Raw genomic sequence first — 16,822 nt, 5'->3', positions numbered from 1 at the left:
GAACTATCTCGTTGACCTGCAGTTACGCAGAACACACATCACGGACAAGGGCTGCTTAAGCGACAGGGAACTGCAATGAACCAACATGAGAAACCTTATTTCATAAGATCTTATCTTATCTAGATGATCAGTCGCTGGTGGCTGAAAGAGCCGCCAGGGCTGAAGCGCCTCAACTTAAACCCACCACGGCCTCAAACGGGTATGTAAAACTCTGCTAGTTCGTCGGTTGCTTGATCGAAGAATTCGTTCTCGGGTCCAGAACTAAACGGATAGCTAATAGGCTACCTCAACTGATCTCACGACAATTGTCAAGCGAACTGGTCAAGAATTGATCATACCAGGATTAAACTCTGCATACATGCAGCTAAATCACATTCTCGAGAATAACAGATTTGATCAATTGCGGGTCATCAAGTTTCTGATTCGTGCTTGCGAGAGATCTATATCAACTCGAGCAACTCTTGTCGAGGACCGGACTATGAGAGTTCACCCGACGGCATCGGTCATGAACTCATTATGCTGGGATCCTTTGTACCGGCTTGGATTAGGCGATGGGCCTCTCCACTAAATCCTCCTTTATCGGCTTATCTGATGATCAGATAAAGGCAACTTCGGCGAGCATCCCTGAATCGCAAAGAGCCTCTGCAGCGGCCAGAGCTCGGTATTAGACCAGTTGCGGAAGTGATCATCTAGCAACATGAATCCTTCAAGCTTCTCCCAATGAGAACAAAGAATTATTCCCTGGCACTAGGGTTCTCTCCGATGCTCAAGGGTGCTCATCCGTCTTACCGCAGAAACTCCACTCAGAATTATCCACTGCAATACAGGAACCATGAATCCATGACCCTTCTTGGCCCTTCTCTGCGAACTTTTTCTCTGTAAAAGAGCTTGGCATTAGTCCGACTTCCGGAACAAGGCACTGGCATCTCTACAGGACAGGTCCAGTGCAAGACTAATCCCTACAGACCCAGAAGATGGACAGTCCGTTCCATTGTCTTGCCACTCATGGAGGAAGAGACGAGACGAGACGGGATGTCGCGAATATTTCTGGAGAATGTAACGCTGTCTATAAATCCGCGGCCTTAATCACGTTCCTGTGTTGCATTTATGTTCCTTCATGCCACCGCCTTAAGTACGAAGGGCCCCAGCCAAGTGCAACCCACTCGTGGTACTTCTTAACCTTCTTTACAACTCTATTCCCAGCTCTCTGGTCATCATTGGAGCTCGGAGGTTTCATCAAGAGAAAATGGCCGCTTCTACTAGCCCAGCCCAAGTCCAGGGCGACTTCGAGAAGCAGATACAGCCTGAGAACCATACCATCAATGATTTCCCCGACAAGGAAAAGGAGCATGATTCCGATGATAGCTCCGAGATCAAGCAGGATGGTGTCAAGCGTGTTGAGGCCATCACCAAAGTCTGGTCTCCTGGTATGATGTGGGCTGTCTTCATATTGTATGCTCTCCAATGTTCCGACTTGTAAGCCAACGAGAACCAGCTAACATTGATACAGCCTCTACCTGGTCAACTTCGTCGACACTCTACTTCAGGCTGTTCACTCCAGCTTGGTGCCATATGTCACTTCTTCGTTCAGCCAGCACGGCCTGCTTGCAATTACCAGTGTTTTCGGATCCATCATTGCGGGTGTCAGCAAGCTCGCCATTGCCAAGATCATCGATATCCGCGGCCGAAACGAGGGGTTCCTGCTAATGATTCTGATAATTATCATTGGAATGATTATGAAGGCCTGCTGTAAGAATGTCGAGACTTACGCTGCTGGTCACACCTTCTACTGGGTTGGCCACGTTGGGTTAAGCTACATTATCGATGTCGTTCTCTCAGATATGACCTCTCTTCGCAACCGTATGATCATGTTCGGCCTTTACATGAGCCCCCGACTTGCTTCGACCTTCGGTGGCCCTAAGATCGCAGAGTTGTTCTTCAAGCACTCGACCTATCGTTGGGCTTTCGGCTCTTTTTGTATCATCCTTGTCTTCTTCTCTATCCCTGTGTCTGCCATTTTCATGTACCATGAAATCAAGGCTAAGAAGCTTGGATACCTGCCAGAGAAGAGCCAGCGCAGTATCTGGGACTCAATCAAGTACTACTTCGTTGAGTTTGACATCGTTGGCATGATCCTCACCATTGCTGGCTTTTCTCTTATTCTGACCCCTCTCAACATTGCCACTCGCGCTCCCAACGGTTGGAAGACTGACTATATCATCGCAATGCTTGTTGTCGGCGTTGTATGCCTTGCTGGATTTGCTGCCTGGGAGAAGTGGTATGCTAAGGTACCCTATGTGCCTTTCAAGTTTCTCAAGGACCGAACCATCCTAGGTGCTTGCCTTCTAAGCGCTTTTCTCAACATGTCCATCTTTGCATGGGACACCTATTACAACTCATACCTCCAGGTTGTCCATGGTCTCAGCATCGCTACCGCTGGTTACACTCTAAACGCATTTTCTGTGACCTCAACTATTCTGGCACCCTTCATCGGACTGTAAGTTCCGCTACCCCGTCTACCAAACTGACCATTCTGCTAACATGGCATTCAGTTTCCTCCGTTGGTATGGAAGATACTACTGGCCTGCAGTCTTCGGCATCCCCTGGTGTGTCCTTGGTACTGCACTTCTCATTCACTTCCGACAGCCTGGAAACGACATCGGTTACCTTGTCATGTGCCAGGTCTTCCATGGTGTGTGCGGTGGTATCTGGGCCATGACCGGGCCTCTCGCCATCATGACTCAGGTTACCCACCAGGAGATTGCCGTTGTGCTCGCGCTTTACTCTATGTTTGGCTCCATCGGCCAGGCCATCGGTTTCGGCATCTCTGGCGCTCTATGGACCAACGACCTACCAAGGGAGATGTACAAGGCTCTTCCCCAGGACGCCAAGAACCAAACCGCTGCCCTCTACGGCGACATGAAGCTGCAGATGGCCGACCCTATAGGTACCCCTATCCGAGATGCCGTCGTTCACGCCTACGGAGTTGTACAGCGCGAGATGGTCATTGCCGGCTGCGCTTTCTTGCCTTTGATCTGTATCTGTGTCATTGTCTGGCGTAACAAGCCGATCGACAGACAGCAGACTAAGGGTAATGTCTTTTAGATTGTGCTAGGAGCATCAAATAAGTTGAACTTGGAGGCTTTGCAGTCTCAGTGGGTGGATCGACAAACAAGAACCAAAAGTGATTTATCTAAGATACAATCTCTCGTTTGCAAAATTGAGACTTGGCGATTTATCCTTACCGTGATTCACCAGCCTGTGAAGTCGTTTGTAAGGCTAGCTAATGACTTTATAGCCCAGGAAACATAAGATTTCGTAATAAGGAAGCTCACAAACGAAATATGATCGACTGTTCAATGACTCTAGGGAGCATTCAAATCCCAGAGCCCCGTCAGTCGAATATCAATCGGGTTCTCGGCGCTACTTTCTCAACAACCTGATATCGAAGCAAGCTAATGTTGTGCATCTATGACAAAGCGATCTACGAGCGTATAATACCGGCGGGTCTCAAATTTCTTCTCATGCATTAATTAGACGGGTATCGACATTGATTCATGCCGATACGCATATTGTTCAGGATACCCGCATCAACACTTCACCTCGTGAGTTTGCCACTGCATCTGCCGTCCCTGTTTGCTACGCTCATAGGCTCACATGCCTTTTGTGTAACATCCAAATCAATAGCGCGACTGAAAATCTTTTAGCATCATGCGTGGCTCTGGTCTCTTTTTGCTAATCTACAAATTTTCTGGGAAACTCCTCATGCTCTATAGCTGATTCATTCTGCAATCGCCCGTGGTCACAAGATCGATGACTGCTTCACCTTGTGGGACGCATTGCGTAAGATGCGAGATATTCAGCAAGTTGAGGGTGTTGGCGGTTGCGAATTGACTGGAGACCAGAGTCGAGACGGCTTTACGCATTAAGACAACGGGTAGCCGCATGAGAATCACCGAGCGGGACCTCGAGTCTTGACATGTATGGATAAGCTGACTGATATCTCATCCGTCACTACCCCTAGCTTCATGTATTGTCCGTAATGGATGGCAGACATTATCATGGGCGTTTACTACTGCGAGGGCAGAAAGGACCGAACAATGATCGCATTTGAAAAGTTGCTGAGATACGGTATGACAGTCCGGTGTACGCGTAAGGAGGCAGATTCAGAGCTATCACTGAACAAATCGCCCTCATAACAAAGAGATATGTTGTTCCCCTCTCATTAGATGCATGGCACTACAACCCCTTCTCACTGATTCACCAAGCAATCAGACAAGAGTGAGTGCGTACTATCCCACAACGCGACCATACTATCCAGGATAGGATACACATGCAGTAGCGTGCGCGAACATCAGATTGTGCCCTGAGTGCTCGATTGCCAGATGAATCAACGACGATACAACTTCAACCCTGATCCCAGAGCATCCCAGTGTAACCAGTGACCATACTTTGCGGTCTGGCAATGAGCCAACAAGCAGAGTATGAAGCAGTCTGCTTTACTGCTAGATTCATAAGAGGTCATGCTTAAGTTTTGTTAGGAGAGTTTGCATTGTCTGCAATACAAACGGATAAGAGTGCCTCTTGTTCTCTCGGACTATAAATTCTTGACATTCCCCCCTTGGATATGATCACCAAGAACTTGTTAAAGACTTTCGTCTACGCAAAAAACACTTTCATCTTGAAGTTTAAGATAACGCTCTATAATCTGGAAACACTCTTCACACACTCTGGCATCAGTCTTCACAGAACCTGCCTCTCATCATGCCTGATCAGTCAAAGAAGGCTAATCAGCTAAAGAAGAATGGGGCTGGCAATAAAGGAGAAACCTCTCAGCCGGCGAATGGGAAGCCATCTGGATCTAGTGGAAATTCATCTACGCAGACCACATCAGGTGGAGGAGGCAATGCTCAGGCAGCATCAAGCCAACCAGAATCGCCTGCAATGGAACGTTATAAAAATCAGAAGCGCAAGGACGAGCCTCCCGTTTTAATTGCATTACCTGATCACGAGCCAAGACTTTGCCCGGAAGAAGTATCTAAAGACTTTGATGAAAAGCTCAACGAGCCTGAAGGGGAGAATCAGCCTGGCAGCAAAGGCAAAGGGGAGGGAAAGGGCCAAGGCAAAAACATCCAGAAATGATAGACACAGCGATTACAAACCAGGCGAAAAAGCTCGATGAAGCCAGGTTGGAGAACACGATCAACTGGAGTCCGGGGCTTTTGGTAGTGACGATTAGCGTTTCATGGTGCCATATTTTACTCTGGGTCAAATGTTAGAGGAGGATGGAGACGTTTGGGAGAGAGATTGAATGTTGAGGATATCAGATTGTGGACCAAGATATTAATCCGAGACAATTGTTTTACATTATTCATCCACTTTGATATGTTACAGGTTAGAGACCCTCTTTGACAGGGAGGATCTGTCACGTAAAATTCCAGACTTTGACACGCTAGATGAACATGTTGAGCAGTTTGTTATTTTTCTAGATGCTCTGATAGAAGCAATAATAAGCTAGTGACCACATGATTTGATTGAAACTGTGGGTAAATGCACGTCATGGGATGGTTCATTGTAAGTCGGGAATGGTCAAGAATAGAGATTTTAGGTTTAAATATGGCATTAACATACATTTTGTAGCAATAAATATCATAGAATGACCAAGTCTAGCGGTCAACTAAAACACAATTTTCTCAACATGAATGGCATGCCCAAAAATGAGGTTCCAAGATACTCTAGTCTAGGCAATATGTTGGCGATGGCTTGGTGTGGTGTGCATGATGAACTCAATGTGACGGTTAAAATACGGTGCAGCTAATGGAAGGCTTGAAGAATAGGGCGGAAGCTATATCATGGCTTGACTGCCGAGCATTGACTGCAAATGACTGCTAGAGGCTGAGCTGACTGTCGTCGTCATGGCTGTCGATATTGCACGCATAAACCGCCAAGTATGGATACTCAAGGCCTATCTCACCAAATCGAGGCTGCTGAGGATGGATGGAATTTCTCGTATTTGAGCGCATTTAAAGTTGTATTACTGTATTCGTATCGGGGTACCACATCACATCATGAAGATGGTGTCGAGGTAAGGGACAGTAAATCACATACCAAAATCTCAAAGTCGCAGTTCAAAAAGTAAGATACAGGTGAATCTTGTTCTCGGCAGGGGATAACACTCTAGAACACAATTGACCTGCCGTTTTCTGATAAATCTCTATCATGAGGTTTCTTTGTTGGGCAACATGAGAACAAGAGGCGCACGCATCGGAAATTGCAATGACGGAGAAACCCAAAATCCAGCCAATCGTCTGAAGGGTAGCAGTGGGGAAACACTATTTCAGGCACGCAACTCCGCTGAATGGCCTGGGCTGGGCACGATTTCGGCTCTTTTTTACCGTAGTCTCCCACTGAAAGAAAGTCAATAAAACTTGGGACCTCAGGTCTAGCTGACAAAAAGATTTAGGTAGCCTAGCCCGGGTTTAGAGGCCTCTTAATAGACTTCATTTTGGCACCCGGGAATAAGTTCAGCTCTCGAGGCCTCTGCCGCTATGGACAGTAGTTCATAATACAACCAGAAATGGTTAGATTGTGCTTGTCTACCTATACACGAGATGACGAGAGGCCTGCCAGACGGTAACGGTAATGTCGTTGTACGAGGTGGCACAGTCATACAGTTCAACATTAATACGGACCATGATAATGGATGATACAGACTGTGGGCTCTCATCAATGTTGTGCTGAAACTGAGACACTCTCAGGCGTTTCCTGTTCTACTGTAAGGGACGAAGACAGGGCCAAGTAAACAAAACAAGACGGAAAAACCAGAAACAAAGAGAGAAGAGACGCAAAAAGGGGCAGACATTATATGTATGCAATGCAAGATAGCGTTTCTGGTGAGAATCATCTTCTCCGCATTATGCATCCAAGTACAAGTACAAATACAAATACAGTTACCGATGATTACAGAAACTCTCTTGTTGTCTTTGGACAAGCCCGCCAAGCCCAGGCCACTGGATTCGACCGCGTGATACAACCATACCTGAACTAAGATACATGGGATCCATGTACCGACACCAATATGTAGATGGCATACGGGCTTCCCGTAGATACCTGGGACCCAAGTCACTCGGCGCGGTCTTTTTTTGTTCTCGTACCGATGGGTTGGGGTTGGGGTTGGGGCTGGGCGGCTGCTACCATCCAGTGACAGTGCCCAGAGTTGACTTACGCGGCAAGTTTATGTTTGTATTCCAAGAATTTTCCTCCCTCCAGTTTTCTCCAGATTTGATATAGCAGGTGAATGCTTTGGTGACATTCATTTTACTGTGCATTCCCCTCCAAATGTTATCATCGGGTCATCTCCTCACAATTCCAATCCATTTCCGAGTTCGGCAAGACCGTCGCATCTAAAGAGACGAGACGAGACAAGACAAAGACAAACGGGCCCATCTCCCCCTTCCCTTGCACCCGCTGCCAGAAAAAACACCAAAACACCCCTGGCCCTGGTCTTGTCCCGCTACAAAGTCGCCCGACTCTGCCGCTTACAGTGAGATAGTGACCCAGTTTTTCCCCGGCTGCAGGCTGTTGTTCACTGCTGTGACTTGCTCCCACCCACTCTTTTTTCTCTCTCTTCCTCTCTCTTCCCAGCCATCTCATCAACATCGATTATCGATCAGTAAGTGAAATCGATCCTTCTTTCGACCAACTACCAAATCCTACTGTGCCGTCTGATCTCATTGTTCTCTTTCAGACCCTAAAAGAAAGGAAAAGACAAAGAAGAGAGGCTGGGCTTGGATACAGTCAGACTTTGTTTATTCCCCTCTACTCAAAGTGGTTTGGTGACGACACGACTCTTTCAATAGCGTATTGCACAAACGCAAGCCAGCCTTGGCTAAAGACACAGCATTTCCAGGCCGCTTCTACGCTGTACATACCTACCTCTCCAGGCCTTGTCTTGCCTCCCTCACATACACACATACATACAAAGGACACTTCCCGCCCCCGGTTCCACTGAACACAACCTTAATCCTCGTCTCTCGTTACTGTCTGTGTCTGTATCGTATCTTTTATCCTCACGATCCCGTCGCTCGTTTTCTCCCTTTGACACCGATCTCGACTTCAAATCACGACCTGGACTATCGATCTCTCCGAACTGGGCTTAACTGACCTTAAATTTTCGTTAAAATGGGTGCGTCATCCTTCGACTTCAATCCTGGTCGATTTCGCAAATCCCCTCATACTAACACTCAACTTGAACAGCCCAACAAGGAGGTGAAGCCCCCGTCACCACCATCGTTCCCTTCAACAACCAGAAGGTCCTTCCCGCTTGCGCCGCCGCTTGCGGTCCCCTCTACGATGCCAACGGTGCCTGTGTTCCTCCTCAAGTAGCCGCTGATGCCGGCCCAACCGCCTACACGCAATGTTTCTGTCTCGACCAACGAGTCGCCGCTTTCTCGACCGCCACTACGGGCGTCTGCGATGACGCATGTACCGCGGATCCCAAGGGCCTTTCATCAATCGCTGGCTGGTTCCGAAGCATGTGTAGCGTTTCGACTGCTCAAAATGGAGGAACAACAAAGAAAACTGGAACTGGCTCTACGACTTTGACAGGTGACGATGCTTCATCAACAGCTGGTAGCAGAGCTGGATCTAACGATGGAGGTGGTGATTGGTATGTTGACGATTGACTTACAACACCTTGAATTGTTCTAACCGAATCAGGATCTCCAACCATTGGCAATGGGTTATCATGATTGTTGTTCTCGTTGTCGGCATCGCAGCCATTTGGATCGGCGCCTGTATCTGGCGTCGCCGTTATTTGCGAAAGAAGGACCGCCAGACTCATCTCGGCCAGAAGCACTCCGGCTCCGCATCTCGACCATCCTGGGGTCCCGGCATGGAGGCCTCAGAGTCTGGAGGTCTTCCCTACGACGATGAATCGAACCGAAACTCGCACGGCCTGATGCTGCCGGGTGCCGCCGCCGGTGCTCCCGTCGAGGAGAAGCCCAAGGAGAAGAAGCGATGGATCGTCCGCGACCGAACATGATGCCCGCTCCATGCTCGATCTTGTTAACGCCAGTTCCGATCTCATAACGATTCTCCTTGCCATGTCCGAGTTTAAAAGCACTTCGACATTCTGTTCGCCTTACGATATAAACCGTGCATTTATTCATTTAAACGGCCTTACTCTATTCGATATTATCGAAAACATATGACTTTTAGTTGGTGAGGGGGGCTACATCAGCACTTAAAGAGGAGGAAACGAATGCATTTGGTAATAGCCACAGATACATGCAGACACTTGATTATTCAAGCATGGTTGAAAGATGCCGTCTGCAATATCTCTTGTGGCCCAATACTCACGTGTTTGTCGGTTGCCAGTCGTGCTGTGCCCCCCGTGGCGTTCTTGTTCATATTTCAGGTATATTCTGGCGTTGGGAGGACGAGGAGGGTTGGCGTATCCTCCTGATTGGTTGTTTCTGTTTTCGTTTTTGTGGTGGCTGTTACCACGGAGCGAGTCTCGCCTCCATTCCCAGCATGTGGGTGGAATGTGACGTTGGCTCTGCCGCGAGGCGAGGGGGGGAAAACGAAGCTGTTTATTTGTTCTATTTAGACCAGAACAGAAATACTCTCTGGTTAGTTATTTGGTCATCTTTATTACCTACAGCTTCCTGGGCATGGGAAGAGGTTTGGAGTCTATCCTTGATACAGCATTTACAATTTCACCACCCTCGAAATCTTCGACTCGCGATTACCAGTTCTTCTTAGTGCGATACATTGTGATCCGTAAACTTGGTGTAATGTTGCTCTACTCATAACAGTAACGTCTTCCGAGCAACGTCTCAATGTCAACAAATCGGAGAATCTAATCTGCACAATTTTCATTTTGGCTTCTGGCTCAAAGTTAATGCTACAACGCTTAAAGATGCTTGTTATTAACCTAATCAGGAGAATGCTATAGTAGTAGTTAATGCGTGGTATTGTATGTGTGATTCAAGCCCATGCCCAATCCTCAGGTCCCACCATCACTTCCTCCTCTTAAAAATTGGCTCTATGCCTTATTCTGTTCCTCAGTAGCGTCCATGTATAAGTCGATCAGGCATCCTGCCGACCAAGCTTGTGTGGGACTCTGTATAGAGATTAGTATACGATCAAAGGGTTCACATACTCAGAAAATCGACTTACAGAGTCAGCGCAGTATTCGCCGTTCTTTTGCGTCAGCTCTTGGAGACCAGCCCAAGGGCTCTCCTGGATCATCTTCTTGCACCCACTCAGTCTTCGGGTAACCTGCTGGAACGCCTCAGTGCGACCCTCAGGTGTTGTTCGTCTCTTGAGATCAAACTTGAGCAGGGCTCGGAGGAAGAAGCCAGTAGGCCAGATCCACTCGGGTCCCTGGTGGTAGTTACGGCCCTTGCTTGTAGCAAAATCGTCACTATCTTCACTGTTGACGTAGTAAGGGCGGTAGTTCAGATCCGCAGGGTCCAGAGTCGCCATTCCTTGGGGTCCCCGAAGGGCCTCATCGGCAACACACAGAGCATGCATGGCATGGTCTGGGTTGAACAAAGCGGGTGCAGTAGTCATGGCAATTGCAAAGTTAGGACGCAGCTGGTAGTCCTCATACTCCTTGCCAGACTTGTAGAGATCTTTGTAGATTCCTCGGCGGTTCACAATCGGCGTGTTGACGTCATACTTGGAATCGTCCTCGGGAGAAATGGGGACATAGTAGCAGCGCTCGAAGTTGGCCTTGAGCAGACCAGCCCAGTCTGCCAAGGAGATAGAGCCACCCTCGGATTTGTCCACGCCTGCATAGGCATATTTTCCATCCTCATGAAGCCCAGCGAGCCAATCGAGAGTGCTGTACAGCATACCAGTGATCTCGATAGCAGCACCATCACGAGGAGTTCCGGGGATTCCCTTGGATCCTGCGCGTTCACTCTCGCCCATCTTGTCCATCCATGTGCCACAGTTGAACTGGTTACCGCCAAAGATGATTCCATTGCTCCAATCAACCTTGATCTCCTGGTTGAAACCCTCATCCTTCATTTGGGCATCAATTTGGGGACCGGCATTAGCTTCCCTGTATTTCATGCCTGAAGCATGTCTTTGGAGTGCTTCCTGGATAACCTCCTCAATGGTGCTCTCCTTCGAGTATGCCCTCTCATCGTTGGTGGGGAACCATGTGTCATCGTAAGGCAGGAAACGACGCTTGACCTTGGCCTTGAGGATATCAAGTCCCTCTGGGGCAAAACGTGTATAATCCTGAATGCACTGAAGGAAGAACCAGATGGAGTCTCGAGAGTTGTACCTTGGAGCATCGCCACTGCTGAGAAGGTTGGGGATCATGCCATGCTTCAATACACTGGCAAAGGCAAGGATGTGTTCTCTGGCGTCGTCAAAACGGCCAGTACCGATAAGAAGTCCACGAAGAGCGATAAACACGTCTCGGCCCCAGCATCGGGCCCATTCAACAGCGAAGTGAGGAAGACCAGCAGCCAGAGAAGGAACCAACTTGAAAGGCCACAAGGACGCTGACTTGACATATCCAACTTGTTGAACACTGACCATGGCCAGGCTTTGCAAAAACCATTGCCCATCTCGGACGCTGGAGTTCATGAGCTCGAGAGATCTGTCCCAGCTTGCCATGTAAGCAGTACGCAGGACAAGACCAAAGTAACGAGGGAGCAGGAAACTGGGGATCTTTCGGATGGCATCGAATCGCTCCTCTAGCCATCTCAAGGGTTGGGCAAGTGCCTCGTTACCTGGGGTGGCACTGATTCGCTGCAGTCTTGCAATAATGTAGTCCAGAGCCCATTCACCATCACGTAAGTTCTGGCACAGTGGGTGGGCCAGGTTGTTGTCCTTGATGATGTTCTTGAGAAGACTCCACCATCCTTGGAGACCAGCATAGACAAGCTTTCCATGTCCAGGAATATCGTAGACACCATCTCGACCATCGCTTTCGGCCCTCTCTTCAGCTTCACATCGATACATCAAGAAGTTGAGGTCTGTCAGACTGAGCTCATTCCAGGCAGCCTTGGACCCTGAGGTGACATAGTTGTCCAAGCCAGACGAATGCTCAGCAGCGGGGATCCAGGTCTCGAACAGGGCGATGCTTCCAGGAGGGAACTTGTCGCGCACAGTGATGGTAGTGTCGTCGCCATTGATTTCCATGCGGATGCCGGGTACATCCTTAACTCGGCTAGGCAAGCCGCGCAGGAACTTCTTGTCCCCGAGCACTTGTTGCGTCGCCTCCTCACCAGCGTCAACCTCGAGCATCCAGCTACCCAGGTGTCGAGCTTTGGTTCCAGTGAGATGAACAGGGCTAAAATCACCGTTGCCATTGCCGTAGCCTGGGAAAGCTGTATGTGCAATGAGGAAGTAACCCTTGCGAGATTCAGGATGCACTCGGTGAACAGTAATGTACTGGTCTTCGTGATGGATGTGAGTCTCGTCGTATCCATCCTTGCCCATCAAAGTGTGTATTTGGTTAAGCAGCTTCTTGACGCCGCCAATTCCCTCCTCGCCGCCTCCAATCTTAATAGGCTTCGTTCCAGACGAGGCAGATGTGTAGAGCCGGGTCTCGTTGACAAGGTCGACAAGCTTTGGATAGATTTCATCGTATCCCATAACACTTCCAGTAGCGCTGGAGCACATGCATACAAGAGCAGCGTTGGGAAGAGTATCACGGGCATCACGCTTCTGTGCCGGTGTTTCGTTGTCATGAGTGCAGTCCATGAATAGAGCATGCACTGGGCTTGGCTTGATCGTGCGAATAATCTCTCTTGAATGTGATACATGCCCATTCGTCTCGCCGTTCTTGAGTCTGGTCGGGCTACTCGATGGGGTGCGAACATCCGACTTGGAAACTTCATCGACCTCAAAGCTTCCAATAGGTCGGCCTCCGTGTCTGTGAACCAGTCGGCTAAGCTCACCCGTGCTCCATGCCTGCATGGCTTCACGAATAAGAGAGCTGAGACCAAGGCGCTTCACAAAAACGTAGTCCATCTCTTCAGAGCCTGTAAACAATTCGGCCACAACATACAAGTCAGGTCGCACCCGGCGAGCCTCGTCAAGAATGTGCTCAGCCACGTGAATGGGAGTTGAGTGACAGTTATCGATACGGAGACCGGCAAAGTATTTGGCCAGTGTGCGAGCATACTTGGTCATATGCTCCCACAACCAAGGGTTGTCTTCGGGGCCTGAGCCGTATCGTAACTTGACACAGTCACCCCAGACAATTACCTCTCGGCGAAGGTACACCCTGGATTCAGGGCCAGCGTTATCGACCAGAGCATTACCGCCCCAAACCCATCCATTGTTGACCAAAGCCATCTCTTCGGGCTTGAGCTTGGATGTTGTCTCATTTTTGGGGAGTCGAGTGAAGTAAGGCTCAATTAGGGGGTTCTCCTTGTTGATCTCGCCAAGCTTGGGACCGTGGTCATCAAGTCGAACATACTTGATCCTGTTGAAAATTTGCTGAAGAATGTCATCCACTTCAGCATCATACTCTTTGTAGTAGTCCACGTTGAGAACCTCCAAGATCTCGACAATCTTGGCCCTGGCTGCCTTCTCATCGGAAGAACCCACGGACGAAGCCAAAAAGCTAGCAGCTACGTCAGGCTTGACACGCCTTCGAAAGCGCTCACCCATTCGGTCGGTGCCTGTTAACCCAAACTCCCTGAAGAACTCGACTTGGTCCTTGATCGATGCAGATTTGGCGCTCTCCAACTTCTTCTCGAAATCTGAAGCGTCCTCAGAGATGTATTTCTTTCCTTGAGAGAAGACTTTGACTGCCTCGTCGGCATCTCGATCTACATCCACCGCATAGTATTCCCATAGCCTGATTTTGGCAAGGACCTCGGTCTTGATCGCATTCATGATGAGTAGCAAATCATCGGTAGACTTGACAACAGTGGGTAGTCCCAACTTTGCCAGGTTGTCGCTCAACTCCAAGAGACTTGTGTCTAGTTGATAAGCAGACTCGAGCCAGGGTGCTGTGATCAAATTGTAGCCTGCTTCGGGATGCTCCTCAAGCCATTTTGTGTTGTTTGCGGTGTGGTTAAGCACAATGTCAGTCAAACTCAGCAAAGAATGGTTACGTTCTAGGCTGTCCACCATCTTCTGCACATCCTCTTCTCCTGCTGGAAAACAAGCAGGGTCCCAGCCGAGCTGGTCATACAAACTGTATGGGGAGTTGGACACTCCGCGCACCTGAAGAGGAGTAAAATGGATCATGTTGTAGCCGCGATCGCTAATACCGTGAAGGTGACGCTCCCAGTCATTGGGGTATTTACCCATGAACTTGCTAATGACGGAGAAGATTGACAAGGCAGGCAACGGCAATGGCCGGCCGTCAAGTTTAAGTCTAGGCGCAACATCGATATAGTACAGGGGAGTCTTATTGAGGTTCTCCTTCTGTTCAGAGCTATTTTCTAGCTCCTTCTTGAGGTCGGGCAGCTCAGCGTAGGTAGTGTAGAAGGCATAGGCACCAGGTTGGTAAATGGGAATAGAGATTTCGAGAGTTCGATTGAAATCGGGTGTAAGTCTGTAAAACGACTGTGTTAGTTACACGGAGTTGCGTGTGCTTGTTACAGCGTTGGGACGCTTCAAACTGCCTCAAAAGTGATCAATTGGGTCAAAATGAGAGCCAAAGCTTACTTGAACTCGCGAAAATGATCGCGGCGAAACTCATCACCTTGGGCAGGGATGTTGACCCAAAGGCTGCCATGACGGCAGATGGACGAGGTGCCCTCAATGGCAAAACGAACCGTCACAGGCTCGTGAGACCTGGGCGCGAGATAGATGTATTCACCTTGCACCTGAGGTGAGCCATCATCGTTGAGCGGCAGCAAATAAACCTCGTTGGATGTCATGGTGTGCGGTGGACTCATGATGAGAGAAGAGAAGAGCGGGCGCTTCGTGCCCCGCGAAACGACAAAAGCACAGCTCGGTCAGACACTGAAACTGGTAGCCAAGGAAGCGCTGTTGCACTACGCAACGTGCCTGTCGCAGTGGAGCTATGATCGATAGCTAACGGTTCGCGTCCGCAGTAGGCAAGTTAACTTAGTGGGGTGCTCCGTGGTCAGTGAGCTCCAAAGACGCTGCTTGGGTCGTTTTAGTGGGCTCGTCGGTTCGGTTCAGGGATCTTGGATCTGGGATATCGAGCGGGATCGACGACCTGAGCGAGCGACAGGAGGGATGATTTCCCAAAGATAAGGTGATGGTGGGAGGAAGAGGGGGATAGGCCTGAATCAGCCTACGGCATAGGCCTAAAAAGGGTTGAAAGGGAGAAGAAAAGGGTGTCTAGGAATATTTAAGGTAGAAGCCAATACTGGACGATGTTTTTGGAAAGAAGGGTGAGAGATTGAGCTTGGGGGTTGATGAGGTGAAGGGCATGAGTGAGAGGAAGAGACAAGAGGGCAGGAACGAGGAAGAAATATTTCGTCTACACCAAAGAGAAGAAAGAAGAGAAGGGAAGAAGAAAAAGCAAAAACAAACAGCTCCTCGATCAAGTCATTTTCATGTAACCGAATTTGGACAGCTCAACAAGTGCCTTATTTAGTACATACATACATACACACTCAGGTTGAGTGAGCTACCGCACAATGAAAGTACTATAGGTCAGAATCCTACTCTATCACATCCCATAGCTTCTGGTCGAGTCCGTTAGATACAGTCATATCAGCTTTGTACAACCAAACCTTGGATGTTGTCTTTGGCGGTCAAGACGGGGAACCAGGTTGGTTGTCCGGGAGTGCCGGGTTGTTAATTCCAAGATATTGTTCCCAGTAGCTTCAAGAGACTGCAGCAGCTCTATCCTATGCGTGGAGGGGTAGCAGTTGTCAGCCAACAACAAATCACTCATGGCCAATGGGGGAGCAATTGGCTTTTGTTAGTCGCGTCGAAGCTGAAGCAAACAAGGTACCGGGCCACGATGTTCCTGGCTTAGCTTCAAGAGGTTCTCGATAATGATACAACAGAATACGAGTGCAAGCCGTGCCTTGTACGGAGTTGGCCTAGTTTTGTACGTCTCCGAGTCAATTCATCATGGCGCTTCCAGGGGAAGCTTCGCAAGGCATAAAGAGGGAGGGTGAGGGGGAGCTTCCGTGTGCGGCTCTTGTTCTTTATAGGAAATTGATTGGCGGTCTTTAAATCGACGGTAGGCTCTGTATATACTGGACTCTGAAGGTTTTACCAGCAAAGAAGAGCATTTTACAGTAGTTTGTTGGGAATAACTCGAGTACTTACAATTGAGTCAAATTCACATGCAAACTTGCTTTTACGCAGTTACTACGTCATTGAAGTGCAATCCAATTTTCCCCCATCCCCCAAATTTCTCATCTCCATGGGTCCTAGCGCCCCCGTCATCTCAACATACATGGCGGGGGGATCCTTGGAGTTCGTTTCCTCTAGGGCAAAGCTCGGAGCTGTTGCGCCTTGATCAGCAGAGGCTCAAGCAGAGTTTTTTTGTTAGTCGATGGACATTGATAGTTAGAAAATGTCTTCGATTGGTTTCTGTAATTGACTGACAGGTTGACCGCTTAACCTAAAGCCAAGTGCCGAGTCATGCAGTCAGATTGAGAGAATTCAGTGATGATCTGATTGTATACGACGAACTTCTTGGTCTGGTCTGATGCGAGCAATAATGGTTTATGCCTCCACTCATATGGATCCGTGGAGAGTTGGAGACCTTCCCTGTTGATCCTTCTCCAAGATCGACAATTGCCAAAAATAGGTAGGTAGCTTACCCTGAAGCCATTCGGAGAGCATGGTTTGGTAGAAGCCACGAAGTTTATGGAGTATCAAAGGATGCTTCATTTTGGCA

General features: G+C 48.8%; 5 protein-coding genes across 10 annotated transcripts; 3 read left to right on the top strand and 2 right to left on the bottom strand.

Annotated features, from left to right (window-relative positions):
* Nucleotides 1-595: 595 nt before the first annotated feature.
* Nucleotides 596-992, bottom strand: FOXG_19806 (uncharacterized protein; the record flags this gene model as incomplete). The annotated part of the gene is made up of 3 exons (XM_018400081.1): nt 596-642; nt 790-876; nt 968-992. 3 exons carry the CDS (start codon nt 990-992, stop codon nt 596-598), a joined length of 159 nt encoding a protein of 52 aa, XP_018245108.1.
* On the top strand, nt 685-4,757 carry FOXG_08367 (uncharacterized protein). 3 transcript variants are annotated; one of them, XM_018387269.1, is made up of 5 exons: nt 871-1,452; nt 1,511-2,497; nt 2,553-3,246; nt 3,299-3,605; nt 3,708-4,757. In XM_018387269.1, exons 1-3 carry the CDS (start codon nt 1,247-1,249, stop codon nt 3,103-3,105), a joined length of 1,746 nt encoding a protein of 581 aa, XP_018245107.1. In that variant the 5' UTR covers nt 871-1,246; the 3' UTR covers nt 3,106-3,246; nt 3,299-3,605; nt 3,708-4,757. The 3 variants fall into 3 exon arrangements, with proteins under 3 accessions (XP_018245105.1, XP_018245107.1, XP_018245106.1); XM_018387268.1 differs by having other exon boundaries at nt 2,553-3,605; XM_018387267.1 differs by having other exon boundaries at nt 685-1,452; nt 2,553-4,757.
* Nucleotides 4,758-4,764: 7 nt separating this feature from the next.
* On the top strand, nt 4,765-5,354 carry FOXG_08366 (uncharacterized protein; the record flags this gene model as incomplete). The annotated part of the gene is made up of 1 exon (XM_018387266.1): nt 4,765-5,354. One exon carries the CDS (start codon nt 4,765-4,767, stop codon nt 5,140-5,142), a length of 378 nt encoding a protein of 125 aa, XP_018245104.1. The 3' UTR covers nt 5,143-5,354.
* A 1,914-nt stretch (nt 5,355-7,268) lies between these two features.
* On the top strand, nt 7,269-9,875 carry FOXG_08365 (uncharacterized protein). Of its 3 annotated transcripts, none has more exons than XM_018387264.1 (4): nt 7,269-7,672; nt 7,748-8,185; nt 8,257-8,668; nt 8,719-9,873. In XM_018387264.1, the coding sequence occupies exons 2-4, from the start codon at nt 8,182-8,184 to the stop codon at nt 9,041-9,043; spliced, it is 741 nt and encodes a 246-aa protein (XP_018245102.1). In that variant the 5' UTR covers nt 7,269-7,672; nt 7,748-8,181; the 3' UTR covers nt 9,044-9,873. The 3 variants fall into 3 exon arrangements, with proteins under 3 accessions (XP_018245102.1, XP_018245101.1, XP_018245103.1); XM_018387265.1 differs by having other exon boundaries at nt 7,289-7,672; nt 7,910-8,185; nt 8,719-9,748; XM_018387263.1 differs by having other exon boundaries at nt 7,269-8,185; nt 8,719-9,875.
* On the bottom strand, nt 9,855-16,207 carry FOXG_08364 (uncharacterized protein). Of its 2 annotated transcripts, XM_018387261.1 has the most exons (3): nt 14,656-16,207; nt 10,183-14,542; nt 9,855-10,126 (listed from the first exon to the last, which is right to left on the bottom strand). In XM_018387261.1, exons 1-3 carry the CDS (start codon nt 14,886-14,888, stop codon nt 10,049-10,051), a joined length of 4,671 nt encoding a protein of 1,556 aa, XP_018245099.1. In that variant the 5' UTR covers nt 14,889-16,207; the 3' UTR covers nt 9,855-10,048. The 2 variants fall into 2 exon arrangements, with proteins under 2 accessions (XP_018245099.1, XP_018245100.1); XM_018387262.1 differs by having other exon boundaries at nt 10,183-16,207.
* Nucleotides 16,208-16,822: the final 615 nt, after the last annotated feature.

Source organism: Fusarium oxysporum, chromosome 2, assembly GCF_000149955.1.
Source record: "Fusarium oxysporum f. sp. lycopersici 4287 chromosome 2, whole genome shotgun sequence".
Taxonomy (NCBI): domain Eukaryota; kingdom Fungi; phylum Ascomycota; class Sordariomycetes; order Hypocreales; family Nectriaceae; genus Fusarium; species Fusarium oxysporum.
The sequence above is the reverse complement of the archived record's forward strand: the minus strand, read 5'-3'. Positions and strand labels throughout refer to the sequence as shown.